Source organism: Poecile atricapillus, chromosome 1, assembly GCF_030490865.1.
Source record: "Poecile atricapillus isolate bPoeAtr1 chromosome 1, bPoeAtr1.hap1, whole genome shotgun sequence".
In the NCBI taxonomy this organism is placed as follows: Eukaryota; Metazoa; Chordata; class Aves; order Passeriformes; family Paridae; genus Poecile; species Poecile atricapillus.
The window spans coordinates 125098893-125116696 of NC_081249.1; the positions used below are offsets into that span (position 1 = coordinate 125098893).

At 41.5% G+C, this 17804-nt stretch overlaps 1 protein-coding gene across 3 annotated transcripts in view; it reads left to right on the plus strand.

Annotated features, from left to right (window-relative positions):
- DENND2B (DENN domain containing 2B) overlaps positions 1-17804 on the plus strand; it is a 150492-nt gene that overhangs the window by 65616 nt on the left and 67072 nt on the right. For all 3 annotated transcript variants that reach the window (XM_058837103.1, XM_058837093.1, XM_058837110.1), the window contains one exon: positions 356-460. In XM_058837103.1, coding sequence (XP_058693086.1) covers positions 381-460 — 80 coding nt within the window. In that variant the 5' untranslated portion in view covers positions 356-380. The remainder of the gene's footprint in view (positions 1-355; positions 461-17804) is intronic.

The following is a 17804-nucleotide window of genomic DNA, read 5'->3' on the forward strand; positions in this document are numbered from 1 at the left end:
TTGTTGCTGGGATCTCCACTTACTCTGATGGATGGAAGAACCACACCAAACCTGTGATATTGGTATTTTGAGAAATTGGTGTCAAGATCTGTTCATCAGACAGGCCAGCACCTGAAGCACACACCTACTTTTCATAAGTTATTTCCATTTATAGCACTGGGCTCATAAACTTGGCAGTGGATGTGCAATAGCAGTAGTAGAGAGGTAGGATTTAGTTTTTCAGGATCATACCTATACTAATTGTATTTTATAGAATGAAAAGCAACCTGGAGTTCTGCCTTTACACAGCATTGTAGTTCAAGGAGTTAATTGTCATTTGGGCTTGCTGTAGCTTAATTGACTTTTCTTCTCACAGATATCCACATTTCTAGAGAGCAGAAATGACCATGACTGCCAACAAGAACAGCAGTGTCAACAGCAGAGCTGGAGGGAGTAAAGTGCCTCAGGACACTCTGGATAGGTAAGTGGAGAACTGCAGGATTTGTAGATTTTAAGTAAAGATTGTCTGTGTTTGGAACAAGGTGCCTGTTCAAGGGTAAGCAACCTCTCTTCTGACACAGAGAGCTTTGCTGGGCTGAGAGGAGTTATTTGTAGGGAGAGGAGGAGCCAAAGTATGAGGAAAGGTTGTTTCTTGTTGAACGATGGCTGCTTATGATGGGAGTGATTGCAAGGAAGGACCTTGTGTGGAAGGTGCTGTATAGAGCTCAGAATTTTTGGGCTGAATTCCTCAGGCATGTGATTGCACATCAGCCTTCCTTCACTGCCAATCTCCAGTCTGTGTTTTGTGTTGGTTTGTGTCACGTTGCCTCTGCTATATCTGATTTCACAGATCATGGTCAGTCTGTCTCCTGTTGCAGGGCAGGCAGCAGGTGGGAAAGGGCTGAATGTAAAGTACAGGGCTCATCTCTGTTGCTTTACTTGTCCTTTCTGTAGCATTAAAATAATTTGCAAAGTAGATTACCTTTGTAATTCACATTTAGGGAAAAAACTAAACTTTTTAAAATATGCAGTCAGAGGAAGGTGCAGACAACCAGCATCCATTCTGGTGTTTTTTATTAGGTATATTATGCTGTGGTAAAGCTCAGCAGAGGTGGGTTCAGTATTCTTGTACACTTCCCAGATTGTGTGTTTGTCATCTCCTAGTACAAAACAGTAAAAAGATAAAATAATGAGGGGACAGGGTGGCTTAAGGAATTTCTAGAGAGATATTCATATGTAGATATTAAAACCAGTTCCCTAATGATCTCTGGAATTCTCAAGTTGTTTATTGTCCTTCCACCAGTGCAGACAGATTGGTGCTGGGAACTTGGGTCTAGTCTTTGGCAAACTTTGGACAAGTCTTTTGTTCCAAAATTGTTTCCATTCTGAATAGATTAGAAAGTACTGTGGGATACTAAGTTATTGGATAGTAACTGTCAAATAAACTGTCTTTCCTAATCATCATCTTCATCTGTTTTGATTAGAATTTGTCAGGAAAAGATTTTGTAAGTACAAGTAAGAGGCTGAAACTAAGGAAAATCTTTAGGTTGCACTTGCACAACAAGTGAGGAAATGAATAGGTGGTCATGCACCATTTCTCCATCCATTATTTTGCCTTATGTAATCTTCACCTGTCTCTGAGAAACTGTGCAAAAGGATGTTATTGGAGTCAACCATGAGCATTCTTCATTTGAGTCAGACTGTAAGTCAGTGTTGTAAGTGCTGCCATCATAAAAGCTTAAAGCTTGCAAAATTTATTGTAAACACGTTCAAAGATTCACTTAAACTGGACAGTCACTGTCTCTGTTAGTGTGGGATTTGACTAGGCATTTGGAGACTTGCAAATGTACTTTATAATTTGTGGTAGCAGAGTTTCAGTTAGTGCTGATACTGGCATTTCACAGGTGTAGCAGTCTCCTGGTTGTTAAGATATATTTTTCAGTGTTATTTTCTTGTCAGTCTTGGTTTTGGTGGGGTTTATTGTTTCAAGATTGTTCAGCTGATCTTAAAGGCCTTTTCCAACCTCAATGGTTCTGTGATTCTAAAATGCTGTGTGTGATTGATTGTGACTCTTCATCCAGGAAAGGAAAGGATTAAAGGGGAAGAGGGGTATCTGAAATTATATATGGAACAGAGATGATAAATATGGAAAAAATATTCTTTCCATTTAAGAACTAATAGAAATCCAATGAAACCAGAAGACAATGGGTTGAGAACCAGTTGAAAGGAAGACACTTTTCAGCAGCATGTTTTAAAACCAGAAACTTACTGTTATGTGATGCTGCAATCAACAAATCCATGGAAGAAAAATCTTCCAAAGCCTTTTAGTCACAGAAATAAAATCTGTGAGTCAACAGACTCTTAAGCTGGTTAAGTTACACTACACACTCTTATTCTCTTCTCCAGGCACCTGCTAACTCTCTTGGTCAGTGACTGAACCTTGGACCAGGAATGCTATTTTGGTCCAAGCCAGTGGGAACATTCTGATGTTGTTTGGAACAAGAGTCAGTTACAGGAAGCAAATTGGAGAAGTTGCAGAAGGGTTGCTATGCTTACAGCAGGAGACTCTGGCTTTCAGTGAACTTCCAGAGTATAACTTTAATCCTTCCTTGTGAGTCACTGAGGTGAATGCCAAGGAATGGAAGGATAGGAAAGCACCTTGTGTGTAGCTGGAAGTGAGTTCTTAGCAATTATGTCAGGAAGCAGCTCTGTGAAATCTTCTCAATCCTTCAGCAGGGAACAAAGGAGCCCATAGCATGATTGCAGCTAGTGCACAACCATGACCCTTTTGCATCAGATGAGTCTGATTGCACCACAGTCATGAGGATCAGTGTAACTATGAGGAAATCTTAAGAGAACAGAAGTCACAGAAAGGCATAGTGGTGTTTGTATCTCTCTCTCCTTACAAAGTGGCTTGCTTTCCCTTAGCAAATGATCTAATATTTATCTGGAGTATTTGTGTTTTATCAGAAACTCTATTTTTTATTAGGTATTTGTCCAAAACTTGTGTTTTCTCCAATGCAAACAAAGGTAAATGTAGAAATGACACTACTACCTTTGACTTAAAAATCACCTCTACGCTATACTGTATTAAAATAAGCCAATAGTTATATCTATGAAGTCATGCTCAAGTTAGCAAAATACAGCTTTCAAACTCATAGGTTGTGTAGTATAACAAATACAAGGAGTAAAAAAATTCCTGAACTAAGTAATTCTATATTAGTATATCATTATATCTTAAAATTGCACCTCAGTTTGAGATGCTAGATGCAACAATGACCAGTTCAGGGCTGAAAAATACTTAGAATTGTGTGGCTACATAACTTCTGTAAATAATTCTTAATGTCTTTGCCTCTGGCTAATATTCCATATCTTAACTCTGACATTTTATACACACACTTGAGCCTTTTCACCTGCTGCAGTAGCTGAAGTACAGGAAGGGTTGTTTTTTTTTAAGAGGATTTAGTTGATATAGTTTTTTATCTGAGTTTATTGCCTGAGGAATAAACAACATCAGATTTTGGAGCTACAGACTTCTTCCAGTGTATTTGTAAGTGTCAGAATTTCTCTTTGCCTGTAGAATTTTCTGCGGTGCAGGGTGTGCCTTATGTTATGGGTCCCTCCTTGGAGGATAGGAGAGGGGTTTTGAAAGCCCAAAAACATTTTACAAAACTAGTTACAGTCAAGAAAAATTAAGTTTTCTGCAAGTAAATGTTTTACTATCATGGTGACTCTGGTAGAATATATAGAGGGCCTGCCATGATGAGCCAGAACAAACATCTTTCAAATTTAATGTCTCTGAATTTGATTTGGGAAAATAGCCAAAGCAGAAACCAACCCTGATTCCAGTTGTGAAAAAGGACTGTGTCTGAGGAAAACTGTTCTCAGAGGCTATGTGTCCAAGGAAAGCTGTGCCACTGGAATCACAGGAGTTTTGTCACAGACTGGATTTTGTGGTGTGGATTGTTGTCTTTCCACCCAGTCTCCACAGGAAAGGTGTTGTCCTCACCGGAGGATGTTGGTGGAGGATGTTCTCCAACTGAGCAATCATGATTTATTGGCACAATAAAGTGGGGGTGCTGATGTCAGAGCGTCCTACAGCAGGACACCAGAGATTTGTGCAAACAAAGGATTAAATCTGCAAATTACCATGAGCACCAAGTTGCAAAGTGTCTATTCAAATAACACTCATAAAACTTCTTTCTAAATGCTTTTAGTTTAATCTTTGAACCAAACACACTCTTACTTGGTTAAAACTGAAATCTGGTATCATGAGTTGGATCTTCTTGCTTGGAAATAACTGAGCCAAGTACCCACAAACCTCTAAATATAGGCTTTGTTTTTTATCTCCCAGCAGTGTGTGAGGACATTCCTGCTGTCACTGGCAGTTTGTCACCCCTGTTAGCCTAATGTGCTGAGATATGTTTGCACTGGCTTAGTGGCTCAGAACTTTTTCCTTGTTCAGAATTTAGGTTAATAGGACAGAATTTTGTTTGGTGGAGCCACCTTACCTCCAGGGAAGGCAATAGAGATGCACTACATAGTCCAGACTAATATAACCAGAGACATCTCAAGAGCATTTCAGATGGATTGTTTATAATTCTTTAAGTATCAAATAAAATAATGACTTACATTTCTCAGCAAAGTAAGCCCATAGGTTGCTTACTGGGAATATTGTTTTGGTTTGGTTTCCTGTTTCCATCATGCACACAGGTCCATGTTCAGCTGTTTCACATGCACGTCAAGGTCTTGTGCTTTATTACTGCATTTCTCTCAGGGCACAAACAGTCTTAGAAAAGTCTAAGAAACTAAGAAAATTCTAGAAAAATCTTAGTTGAAGGAAGACTTTGTGCCTTAAAAACCTGAGATGTATGACCACTTCCAAAATCAGTCATACTCAAGCCAAGCTCATTCAGTTTTACATCAAATGTATTTATTTATTTTAAAATGAAATTAATTCTTGGTCCACATTACTAAATCCAACTGAAATACTTTGTTTCCTTTGAAAGGATTATGTGGTTATGGGCTGGGCAGAAGTCTAGAAATATTTTGCCTGAGGAACTGACACCTCTAGAATTCTTAAATAAAAGAATGTGTAGATACATCCAGTGCTGGAGTTAAGCAGTGCCCTGCTCTCAGTGCTGGAGTAGGGTTGGCAGTTTTTTGCTCTGCTAGCTTGTCCTTAGAGTGCTTTATTCTCTTCCCTTTCCACAGTAAATGTTTCATTTCAAAGATAATCTCATGTCTTAAGGAAAACTCATCTGTTTAGAGAGAAGAGTCAGCTTCAGAGAGGCAATGTCTGTGCAGGACTTGTTTCTCTTTTAGAGACATCCCTTCATGGATGTAAATGCAGGGCCTTTTGTTTGTGTTATCAGATATGTAACAACATGGCTTAAAATTAATCCTTATTCAATCAATTCTTCTGCTACTCCTAATACAAGAAAAAAGTGCAAACTAAACCAGTGCTCCTCAGCTCTGTGTTGAGCTGTAGGCACTGCCCAAATTTATTGTCAGGTCAGTCATTCAGATGTGATCCAGTCTGCACTGATGATGAATTATCTTGTGACTAACGCAGAAGCTCTGTGCTCACATCCAGGGTGGATGACTCCAGGGGCAGATAGGGCAAGACAACACTGAACAACTCTCTCACCATTACTTACAGAGCCTTGGGAGGGAGATAATGCTGCATCCACCATACTGGAGTCCTGATCCTACTGTAAAAAAAATATTAACTGTAAAATAAACAAAATGTAATTAATTGCATTTATGTATTTCACTTGAACATAAATTTAAAGACTATGAGATTTATTACATACCCTCAGTTTTCTGATTGCAGAACATTGTGAAGAATGCAATAACTTGCAAATCAAAAGATGCATCTTCAGCTCTCAGTGGTGCTCTAAAGCAATGAGGTTTTGATCTTGAATTTTTCCCACATGTGCAATTTTCCCACTAATTTTTGTGTGATTGCCATTGTTTTACCACATTTATGATAAAGTATTTTCTCATCTCTTACACTTTCTTTGCTTAGTATGTGGACAGTCTTGCTGTGAGGGACAGAAAAGCTGCTTGTTTCCCTTGTGGATGGCTGCATTTCAATTACAGGTGAAAGGCTGCATTTTAATTAAAGATGAAAGGTGCTCTTTGCCTGGGCTTATACACAGGAACAGGGGAGGCAGCAGGTCTAAAAGTAGTTGCTTGTTCACAACCTTTGGGACACTTGTGCATGGTTTGGAAGGTTAGTGGATGCTGTTTTGTGCATATTTGGGCATGCAAGTTTTATTTGAGGGCTCTGAGGAGTAAGACCAGCTTGAAAAGGAGAGTCAGTTTTGTGTGCCTAATCAGGAAGCAAAGACTTTTTTTTCATTTTTATTTTAAAATAAAAACTTCCTTTGGCCCATCAGTTGTGGGGTGGCCTGGGCTAAAACATCTCCCAGTTTTTCCAGCCAGAGCAGCTGTCGGGGACTTTGTTAGAGCAGCAAGAGGCCAGCGCTGTGAGTTAAGCTCACATGGTCTCAGCATGTCCCAGCCTCTCTGCTCTGCTGCTGGAGATCTCCTGGCAGCTGAGCAGGGCTCAAGGCAACGAGGCACTCCACACTGAACTGCTGAGGTGCATTTTCCTGCCAAAAGTATTTGCCTACTGCTCAGAAGTACTAGTGAGAACTTTTATGAGCTCTTTATGAATTTGTGAGAAAGAAAAACAACAAACCTCCTGTAGAAATGTTTGCTACTTTAGAAGAGAGCCAAGTTTTAATATTTTGACAATGAGCTTGAGAACAGGAAGAATAGCGATTTAATAAAATTCTAAGACTAAGAAATATGCTCAGTTATTGGAGATGTGATGAAACACAGCTTTTTTATTTTGTTTAAACCACTGAGGTTTAGAAAACTATATGAGTAAACTTCCACCAAATTACAATGAAAACTGAATAACTGATATGAAATCTATTGGCAAATATTGTAGTCTTTACAAGCAAAAACAGCCTGAACCATGCAGCGGACAATTTTTCAGCAGCTCAGTTCCCAGCAGAGCAGAGTTTCATTTGGTTCAGAAGGAAATAAGAGCTGTTCTTTAAGCTGTAAGACTGGAGGTGCATTTGGGATGTGAAGCTCTGGCAGCTCAGCTCTGAACCAAGCCATGGGAGGTGGGAGGGCACCTACTGCCATCAGGAACAGAAACATTTGCAGTGGGAATGAGTCAAAGTGCTGGTTCAGATGACCCTGAAACTGGGAAAGGTTTGAATACAGGCTTTGACTGTACTGCTGCCCTTTATCTGGGTGAGTGGCAGCGGTGCCGTGCTGATTTCCGATGGTCTGAGGCACGATGTTCCCCTCCCTCGCTCTGCTTGGCACTGACCCTGGCCTGGCAGAGCTGAGGCCATGCTGGAACCTCACAGAGCACTTCAGCAGGGCTGCAGAAACATTCTGATGAGCACAGCAGTCTGCAGACGTGAGAGGAATGGTTTGTGAGACGAGGTGACAGCTTCTAGTAAGAAGAGATAGAACTGGAGAAGTGGACCTGCTCCTGGATACATCCTTTGGGCTTCCCCAAACAGTTGATAGTGGGGAATTTTGCTGTTCCATTTCTGTTGCTGGCTGGTTTGTTTTGCTTTGATTTTAAAAGTCCATTCAGGAAGAATACACTTGTCAGTCAAATAAATCACCTTTTCTTAGCTGGAAATTTTATCTTTATATCCTTCCCATTTGCATAGGTTCCTAAGAAAACACCCCAACAAACCCTAAAATTTTGATTGAATTTTGCTTCATAAAGCTTCAGATATAGTTGATTTTATTATTACTTAGAGGCTACAGGAATGTAGTGAATTCCTTACCATTGTAATTTAATTCTCATGACACTTTAAATGCTGTATGTTTTTACATGAAACAAATCATACCTTATCATTAAAGTTACCTTTTCTCTTCTATTAAGGTTTATATTTGCCAAAACCACTGGAAACTAAAAAATTAAAAAGAGAAACTAACAGGAATTAAAAACCCAGAGTTTTATATAAGAGGTTACACTGAAGAGGCATTTTTAGTGCAACTGTTGCAGTAGGAAAACTACTTAGACTAACACTGCAATCGTTATTTGTTTAATCACTGCATTTACAGTAATGTACTTGGGCTACTAAGATATGAACTAAGATATTTTTACAGAAAATTATTACAAGAACTTGTTTTTGGAAATGTTTCTGATACCTTTCTAGTGCTTCTACTGCACTGAGCTACAGTGAATAGAAGCAGTGAGCAAGACACTTGTTATAATACTCACAGGAGTCCCCACCAGAGCAGTATCAGAGAATCAGCACAAGTTTTTGAATTTGTTTTTTGGGTGGCAATGATAAGTGAGACTGAGGTCCTCAGGGAGTAGGGCATAGTAGTCATGTGCATAACATTTTTACATCGTAATGCCAATATTTCAATTTTTCTAGAATGAAAGTCTATTGCTTTCTGGACCAGGGAGGTGTTCAGTGAGACCAATCTCACTGAAAAGACCATCAAAGATGCAAGTGATCAGCATTGCAAATGATATTCCCTGTTCTGTGAATATCTGTCCATTTGGGACCTAAGACACTCAGCTCTGTACACTTGAGCTCTTGAAAAGCTACCAGTGTGGGAGAACAATTTCTGTTCAGTCTGGATTTGAATCAGTGGCTTAGAAATGAAAGGGGCTGTGTTGTCTTATCAGTTTCCTGCACTGTTTGGTTATCCTAAAAAGATATTTTCCACTTGGGCAGAACAGAGCATTAAAAGAAGACTTAAAAGCAGAAGTTTTGAAGATTAAATTTAAAAGCAAGGTCTGAACATAATAAGATAGATAATATATGTTTCTCTCCTGACTGGAAAAAAAATCACCCAAACATTTGCCTGGGAAAACAAAGCAAGAAATGCACAGACATAGCATTCTCACAGGCTTCATCCTCTAAACAACATAGTCACTATTCACCAGGCAATATTGTGTGATCAGGCTGGGAATTAGTTCAGTGCTTGATTCAGTCTCCACATTGAACATCACCTTCAGTCTTCACACTTGAGGAAAGAACATTGAGAGCAAATGGCCTTTAAAAGCAAAATAAACTGTAAGCATTTTTCTTCAAGCAGGAAAATCGGGGATTAATGGAAATACACAGATAGCATCCATATTATTACAATATATAACTGAAAAAATGCCCATAGTTCCTGGGAGACTTTTTCAAAACTTTTGTCACAATTCCCATTATGCACTCTGAGGTTATTTCCATTCTGGCCAGGTCCTGTCTATAGAACTGGCAGTGTGCCACAAGGGAATGTGTCACATTCCCTCGGCACCAGGGCACCCTGGAGCTGTTGAGCAGCAGGCAGCAATGTGCAGGCATCTGGTAGGATGGGCTTCAGTGCTGAAAGCACGACTAAATATAACCATTATAACAGATATGATGTTCCTGATAACTAAATAGCATTTAAAAAATGGATTTATTGAGTCAATTCATAAAACTCTATTGTAGTCAACAGGAATGTCAGTTCTTGTAACAGCCTGACTGCTTTTTTTTAGAGCCTAAATATCCTGTTTGTTATTAACCAGATATGGAAATTTTGCCCAGAGCGTCCATATGTTGCTCTTGAAGCTCTTTGTTAAAGCAGTATTTTTATAAAGGAAATATTTTATAATTATCATATTAATTATGAACTTTAATGACAATATATGTTATTATTTTATTGTGAGGGAGCTGCAGGAAAATTGCTGAAGTAAATGAGGAGCATTAATTTGTCTTCTTCTCTCCTTAGCTATAGAAAGAAAATGTTGAGTCTGTAAAGCAGGGTCACGTCAACATAGGTGATCCACAATACTGTGGCTGTATAGCAAGTACCTTTTTGACAAAAAATTAACAACAGCTAACAGAGGCAAATGTTATTCTTCATTTTCAATTTCTACAATAAGCCACACATCACAATTTCCTAAAAGTAAGCTTTTTCCAGGTAACAGCATAACTTTTTGAGCTGTAAAAGCAGAATTCATTGCAGTGGCAGTAGCACAGAAAGGCTCTGTGGTTCAAACTCCACTAGTGAAAAGCCCAGAAGGTTCTTTTAACAGCTAATGCTGGCTGGCAGCTACTACAGGGGACTTCTGTGCCTGGTACGGGGCAGTGTTGGTGACATGGGGCAATGTTGGTGACACGGGGCAGTGTTGGTGACATGGGGCAGTGTTGGTGACACTCAGGTGTGTTGGTTAATCCTCCTGATGGCACAGTGTGGATGTCTCCAGCGGAGTCCCCTTTTCTATTGTGCAGTGGGATGCTCACCCCAGGAGGCAGCTGGTCCAGAAGAGGAGCTGCCAGTCCAGACAGCTGAACAAATGCCCAGGGATGAGACTGCTCTCACACAGGACCTCTGCCCCCTCAATTTGCTGCTGAGTTGGGAAGCCACTTTATGTCAACACAAAGGGGAGATGGCAGAAAGCCTGTGGCCATTTGTTGGCAGAGACCTGAAAGCGTTTGAATGTGGATTTTTAACCTCTCCCTTTCCTGTCAAACAGTGCTGTCACCCATGTGGGCTTCAAGATAGGGGCTGAGCCTGGCAGGCTGTCTCTCTGTGTGTGTGTGTGTGTGTGTGTGTGTGTGGTTTGGTCTCTTACACAGCTTCTATGATTTCTTTAGCATCAGGCAGCTGAATCACCTCAGTTCAGAGCTTCAGGAATGAATTGCAAACTGTTGCTTTCTGTAACTTTAAAATAAAAACTCATTTTTTGTGGGCTACCAGGAGCAAACTTCTGGCTTGTCAGACACACCGGTCCCTTCAAAGGTCCCGTGAGACTGTGGAGAAAGGCTTTGCTCCTGTTTTGTTAAACATTAATGGCAGTTTCCTCCCCTTAAGCACACAAAGGGACAGAGGTTTGACAAACCCTCTCTGTGTGTCATTTGCTGCTTGACAAGTGAAGCAGGCAGCGTTCAGGGAGCACAGAGGCTATGGCAAAACACGCCAGACTGAGAATTCCTGTGTCTCCATTCTGCGTCTTTCCAGGAGGGAAGAGCTTCTGAGTAAGTCTGGGTAAAGTGATCACAGTGGTGGGCAGTTGTGTGCTTGTCAGAGGCGAGAGGAGGAAACTAAGTACAGCAGAAGGGAAGAGCATGAAGTGCCATAGCACTGAATTCCTTAGTGCTCTTTCCCATAACCAGTTTTTCAGGAGATGAACTGTCTATTCACAGGCAGGAACTCAACACCAACCTTCTGCTTACTGAAAGTAGCTATAGCAGTAGCTTTGATTTCCAGAGTTTGCAGTTCTGGTGTAGGACAAGTGACTTTGTGGGACTAAAACTCATTTTTATAGCCCTTCTCTTCCCTTGTTCCCTCTACCTCTCTTGCTCTTAGGCAGAACCTCATCTCTCTAAGGCTAAATGCCGGTTACTTGTCTATTAGATGAGATTCCTTTTTATCCTGTTTAATTCTTAAAGGTGATTTTTAATTTACACAGCAGTGTTCGTGCCCATGCTAAGCTGAATTTGTTTTTATTGTATAGAAAGTATTGGTCCATTAGAGAGAGAGCCCATAGTTGTTTATACTTAGGCTGAATATGCCTTACAATGACTGTACTTTTCTAACTGCTGAGATGAAAACACAGCATTAAATGAGGTGCTGCTGGCACACTTTTGTGTGTAGTGTTGGTTTTGATGCCTGGTTTTAGGTTTTGGGTTTTTGTGGCATCTTTTTTTTTTAATAAGCTTTCTATGTAATGTGCTTTCTTGGCTATGAGACAGCTTGCATTTCTTTTCCATTGAACAAAGAACATAAGTCACAGGTTTGTGCTTTTCAGGAGAAAATCAGTATTGTAGATCCAACTCTGTGCAGTTCTGAGTGATGTAATTTAGGGTCAGAATCTGGACTTCAATTTACTGCTTCAAATATTCATTATCTGAGACCCCATGGGTTACTGGGAAGAGCTGGTTGCTTGTGTTGTAGTCTGTAGGGAGCAAATATTTTCAGAGCTGGTGAGCTTTTAAATGTTATTTTTTCTTGCTGCTATATACACAGAGGTTGGTATTGCCTCACTTTCACCATAGCATTTTCATTTTCTAGATGCTTTGCCTGGTGCTACCTATGTAGCTTTCTGTAGGGACAGAAACTTAGCTTTGTCCTGGAAGGAAAGGATGTGTGACAGGAGAAATGTCTTCTTACTTTTAGTTGCTCTAAGTTAACATTTAGTTGCCCTCAATTATGTAAAACTTCCAGTTTACTGTGCAGCATTTCTGTTTCAGGGCAGTGGCCACAAAATATTTTATTCCTAAGGGTTATATTACATACAAATTCTCTCACAAGAAGTAAAAGGTGAAGTGAAATGTTAATATATATTGGCCAGCTCCTTATAGAACCTAGTGTAAAATTAAATCCACAGTTTTATAAGAAGCCAAGGTCTTGTGAGCATTAAATGCTTATAAAGGATATATAAATCCCCCAGCTATTATTCTGATTCCAAATTAAGGCTTGAGATCCCACAGCTCTTGTAGGTGTGGTGCTGAAATCTGGTCTGGGAGGCTCAGTTCAGCTGGATGAGTAATGGACACGTTTAAGTTACCCTTGATCACGGTGAACAAAGTCGTGGGGAGTGTCTTTCCCCGACCTAGCTCTGCTCCCGGTGACAGTTACGGGCGGCAAAGGGCAGAGTGAAGCCAATGTCTGAATCTTTTGGAAAGTTTCCTTTAGATCATGTTTCTGAATATTGGTGTGCACTGTGCTCCAGCACTGGCTGACTGTTCATTTGTTAATATGCAGTGAAACTGAATTAGGGCCAGATGTAGCCCTTGGTCAAGTTAAATTTGGCCTTGTCTGGACTCTTAGGTAAATAAGTATGATAGCAACAAGAACTGCAAATCACAGCTTGGCTTTTTTCTTTTGCTTTTCCCCACCCCTTCCTTTTTTTTCCTTTTCCTTTTCTTTTCCTTTTTTCCCTTTTTTTTCTTTTTTCTTTTTTTTTTTTTTTCTTTTTCAGTTTATATCTATATGCCAACAGATTGGGGAATAAATAGATCAAAGAGTTTTTCAAACTCTTCAACTAAGGAAAAACCCCAAAAACTTTTGGAGGGCAAATTTTTTCATGTGATGCTCAGTTGTGGGTATGCCCAACACATTTCCTTGTTTTCCTGGCTTGTTTAGCTAAAAGTAGAGTGAAGCACACTGTATGTAACCAGTCAAATGTAGTAACCTAATTTAATTTTCAGTGCAAATGTTTTTTAAACTGAAACTTTGTTCTTCATAAGTGTGCACATGCACCAGATCAATGCCTTAAATCTCCCTGAACTAACTTTTGCATCAGTTTGGATCTTTAGCAACTTCTCCTTAGCAACACTTGATTTGTGCTAACATAAGCCAGAAGAAAATCAAGCACTGGTTAATAGATTTTTAAAGGAAGTGAATGAAAAGAAATTCCCTCATAAATTCAAGTCAAGTCTATAACTTCTTAATCTGTACAAAGCCATTGTATTGGCCAAGGCTGAGCCCATCAGCGACAACGGCAGCGCCTCTGGGATGACGTATCTGAGAAGTGAAAAGAGTTACTGTGCAGGAGCTATTGCAGCCAAAGAGGAGAGGAGTGAGAGTATGTGAAAGGAACAGCCCTGCAGGCACCAAGGTCAGTGGAACAGGAGGGGAGGAGGTGCTCCAGGCAGCGGAGCTGAGATTCCTCTGCAGCCTGTGGTGCAGCCCATGGTGAGGCAGCTGTGTCCCTGCAGCCCATGGGGGCCCACGGGAATGCAGAGATCCACCTGCAGCCTGTGCAGGACTCCATGCCAGAGCAGCTGGATGCCTGAAGGAGACGGTGACCCCATGGGAAGCCCCTGCTGGAGCAGGCTCCTGGCAGGACCTGTGGACCTGTGGACAGAGGAGCTCACGCTGGAGCAGGATTGCTGGCAGGACCTGTGATCTTGGGGTGGACCCACATTGGAACAGCCTGTTCCTGAAGGACTCTGCACCCTGTGGAAGGGACCCACCTGGAGCCATTAATGAAGAGCTGTAGCCATGGGAAGGACCCACTTTGGAGAAGTTTTTGGAGAACTGTCTCCCGTGGGAGACAGCACATGCCGGAGAGAAGGAAGACTGTAACTATCTCCAGTGAGAGAGACTCCATGCTGGAGCAGGGGAGAAGTGTGACTGTCTCCCATGGGAGAGATCCCATGCTGGACCAGAGAAGTGTGACTATCTCCCACAGGAGAGACCCCATGCTAGAGCAGAGAAGAGTGACTGTCTCCAGTGGGAGAGACCCCATGCTGGAGCAGAGGAGGAGTGCGACTGTCTCCAGTGGGAGACACCCCATGCTGGAGCAGAGGAGGAGTGTGACTATCTCCAGTGGGAGAGACCCCATGCTGGAGCAGAGGAGGAGTGTGACTATCTCCAGTGGGAGAGACCCCATGCTGGAGCAGAGGAGAAGTGTGACTATCTCCCACAGGAGAGACCCCATGCTGGAGCAGAGGAGAAGTGTGACTATCTCCAGTGGGAGAGACCCCATGCTGGAGCAGAGGAGAAGTGTGACTATCTCCCACAGGAGAGACCCCATGCTGGAGCAGAGGAGAAGTGTGACTATCTCCCACAGGAGAGACCCCATGCTGGAACAGAGGAGAAGTGTGACTATCTCCAGTGGGAGACACCCCATGCTGGAGCAGAGGAGAAGTGTGACTATCTCCAGTGGGAGACACCCCATGCTGGAGCAGAGGAAGATTATAAATGTTTCCAGTGGGAGAGACTCCATTCCAGAGCAGGGGAAAAGTGTGAATGATTCCAGCGGGAGCAACCCCAGTCTGGAGCAAGGGAAGAGTGCAATGAGTGTCTCCAGTGGGAGTGATCCCATTCCAGAGCAGGGGAAAAGTGTGACTATCTCCAGTGGGAACAACCCCATTCTGGAACAGGGCAAGAGTGTAACTCTGTCCAGTGGGAACGACTCTATTCCAGAGCAGGGGGAGAGTGTGAATGTCTCCAGTGGGAGAGACCCCATGCCAGAACAGGGGAAGAGTGTGACCATCTCCAGTGGGACAGACCCCATTCCAGAGAAAGAGAAGAGTGTCACAACTGTCTGCAGTGAGAGTGACCCCATTCTAGAGCAGGGGAAGAGTGTGAAGAGTCCTCTCCATAAGGAAGAAGCAGAAACTCCGTGTGATAAACCAACCACAGCCCCCATTCTCCATGGCTCTGAGCTGCTGCGGGAAAAGAGGTAGAGAAAATGGGGAGTAAAGTTGAGCTCAGGAAGAAGGGGGAGGGATGGGAGAAAGGTGTTTTTAAGATTTGGGTTTATTTCTCATAATGCTACTCAGATTTGATTGATAATTAATTATTTTTTCCCCCAAATGGTGTGATGGTAATTGGTAAGGAGTATCTTCCTGTCCTTATCTCAACCCATGAGCCTTTTATTATATTTTCTGTCCCCTGTCCAACTCAGGAGGGGGAGTGACAGAGCAGCTTTGATGGGCATCTGGCATCCAGCCACATTTATGCACACTGGAAAGTGTACCAAGGGTCATGTTTGTCATCATAGCTGGAATATATTTTGCATTCCATAAGATCAGAGCCACTGAAGAAAATTACGATAAGAGAGGCCAGGGGTATAAACCTTGAAATCTTTCCTCCTTCAGATACAGGATGCAACCTCCAAAGATGAGACACTTTGTATACTCAATTAACTCTCTTGCTTGCTTCAGCACCTCCAATGAGTCATCTTTTACTCATTAACTGCTCCCTCATCTTTCTCCTTTACCAGGTGCTAAAAAAAAATCCTGCATCTGATTTCTTTCTTTCAGTTGTTTATATAAAAGAGACATACTGTGTGTGTGTGAGAGATATTACTACTGCTGCTGTCTAGAGTCTGTTATGAATGTTGGGCTACTTCTTAGAAAAGTAAAAAAAAAAAGAAAAAAGTAACTTTTGGTAGGAAAACTGTTTTGCCTGTCCTCAAAGGTTGCCATGAATGTGAGCGTACGTGTGAGAGACAGACAACTTTTGAGATGCAATTGCATAACTAAGTGACTGCAAAGTTCACAGAGGATGGTAATACCATTTATTTTGCTGGAAAAATAGTCCTAGTTTGAGACACACAGATCTTAGGTGGTTGAAGCAGGTGGAAATCCACTTTTCTAAGGGACGAAAGAGAGAGGGCAAAACTTATAAAATGAAGTTAAAGGTGAAGAACAAGGGCACATTTCTCTAGCTGTGTCATTCTAAGAGTAATGTAGTAACAAACAAAAAGCTGTCAAACTGCTTTATCCATATGACAGAAACATGTACAAAAAATACCCTTCAGGGAGCAGATAAGTTTTCCTAGTGTGGGGTGTGCTGGTTTTATGGCAATGCTTCAGCTTCTTGCTTAGAGAAGGTTGCAGCAAGTTGAACAGAGTTTACACTTGCCTTGCCAACAGGATGGCACCCAGCTGCTGGTCAGAGATGAGTCAGTCCCTCAGAGGCCTGAACTCTCTCAGGGCAGAGCTGGAGATCAGAATTTGGTATTTTACCCTGCCTCAGATGGCCCACATAGCCTGTGACCTCCCTTCCCCGTGCATGAGCTCCCAGTGCACAGCAGTGAGACAGGCTGGGTCTGATAGGCTGTGTTTAGGCAGGGTGATGTTGAGGTTGTTCTGGATTCACAGAGATAGTGCAGGAGGTTCTATTCTGCTGGTATTTTAAATTTTATTTTATTCTGTTTTTTATTTCCTCTGCAGTTCAGGAACTCCAGAAGCAGCAGAGATATTCTCAGATCTTTTCAATCACTTTAGTATTATCCTGTGCAACATATTTATTTTCTCCAGATATCTCAGGCCTCAGACCTGATGGACTCTGATACTGGTAGTTGAAATTATGACAGAAATTAAGAATACCTATTTAATAGCAGACAGATGGACAATGGCTTTTGGTTTTATAAGCTGCTTTTCTAGGATGCTTTCTCACTGTGTTAAATAAACTAATTTGCAAAACTGGACAAAAGAAACCTCTACAGAAAGATGTCACTGGATGCTGGCAGCACATTGGGGACTACAGCTAAGCTAGTGGAACTGGAAGGAAAATGTGGATACTGATAGGAAAGGCAAATAAACTATTTTTCTATTTTTTCTGAAACAAACTCCTCCAAGTGGATAAGGTTAAGAAAGTTTGTAGAAAATGAGAGTTCTGGATTCTTATTATTTTTCTGTCCCTGTTAGATAGTTATACTTGAGTCTATTTGATGAGGTTTTGCATGGCCTAGAAATTGATTTATAAGTGAAGCAGGGAAAGCAGACTTCTCTCTATTCTGGATCAGTGTGCAGCCAGGATTTAGGACTTTTTTGACCTCCCATTCAGTTCTTTTCTCTGTGGATACAGAGTATTTCAGTAAAGTCTAGAGTGATCTTGTAAGGTTTTCTGACTTGACAGAGCAGAATAAGGATGAGCCTATTTTACAACAACTTTCCAACCCCAAATTTCAGATTTGGAGGTTGCCAAACCAAGAATACCCTCTTGAAAACTGAGTGTCACAATTCATAAAAATAACTTTTTATGCTTCCCAAATCGCACTTGTGCAAGCACAGAAAACTTGGAAAGCTTTGTCAGAATTAGGACCACAGAGTCTGTTGCTTTGATATTCCAGGTCAGATGAGCAAGCATGTTGAAAAATCACCTGTGCTTTGAAAAAGCTAAGTTGAGAGCCTCTATGTGCATTGGGTTTTCTAGCAGCCAGCATGTTCAGACACGCTGCTAAAGAACAAGTTTCAAGGACTGGCAGCTCTTAAATAGACAAATGAAGGTTTGTGCTTTCTGCCTGGTTTAAGAAAATGCCACCACTTGCTGCGTTGCCACTCCCTCGCCAGCAAAACCCCCAAGATCTTAAGAAATCAGATGAG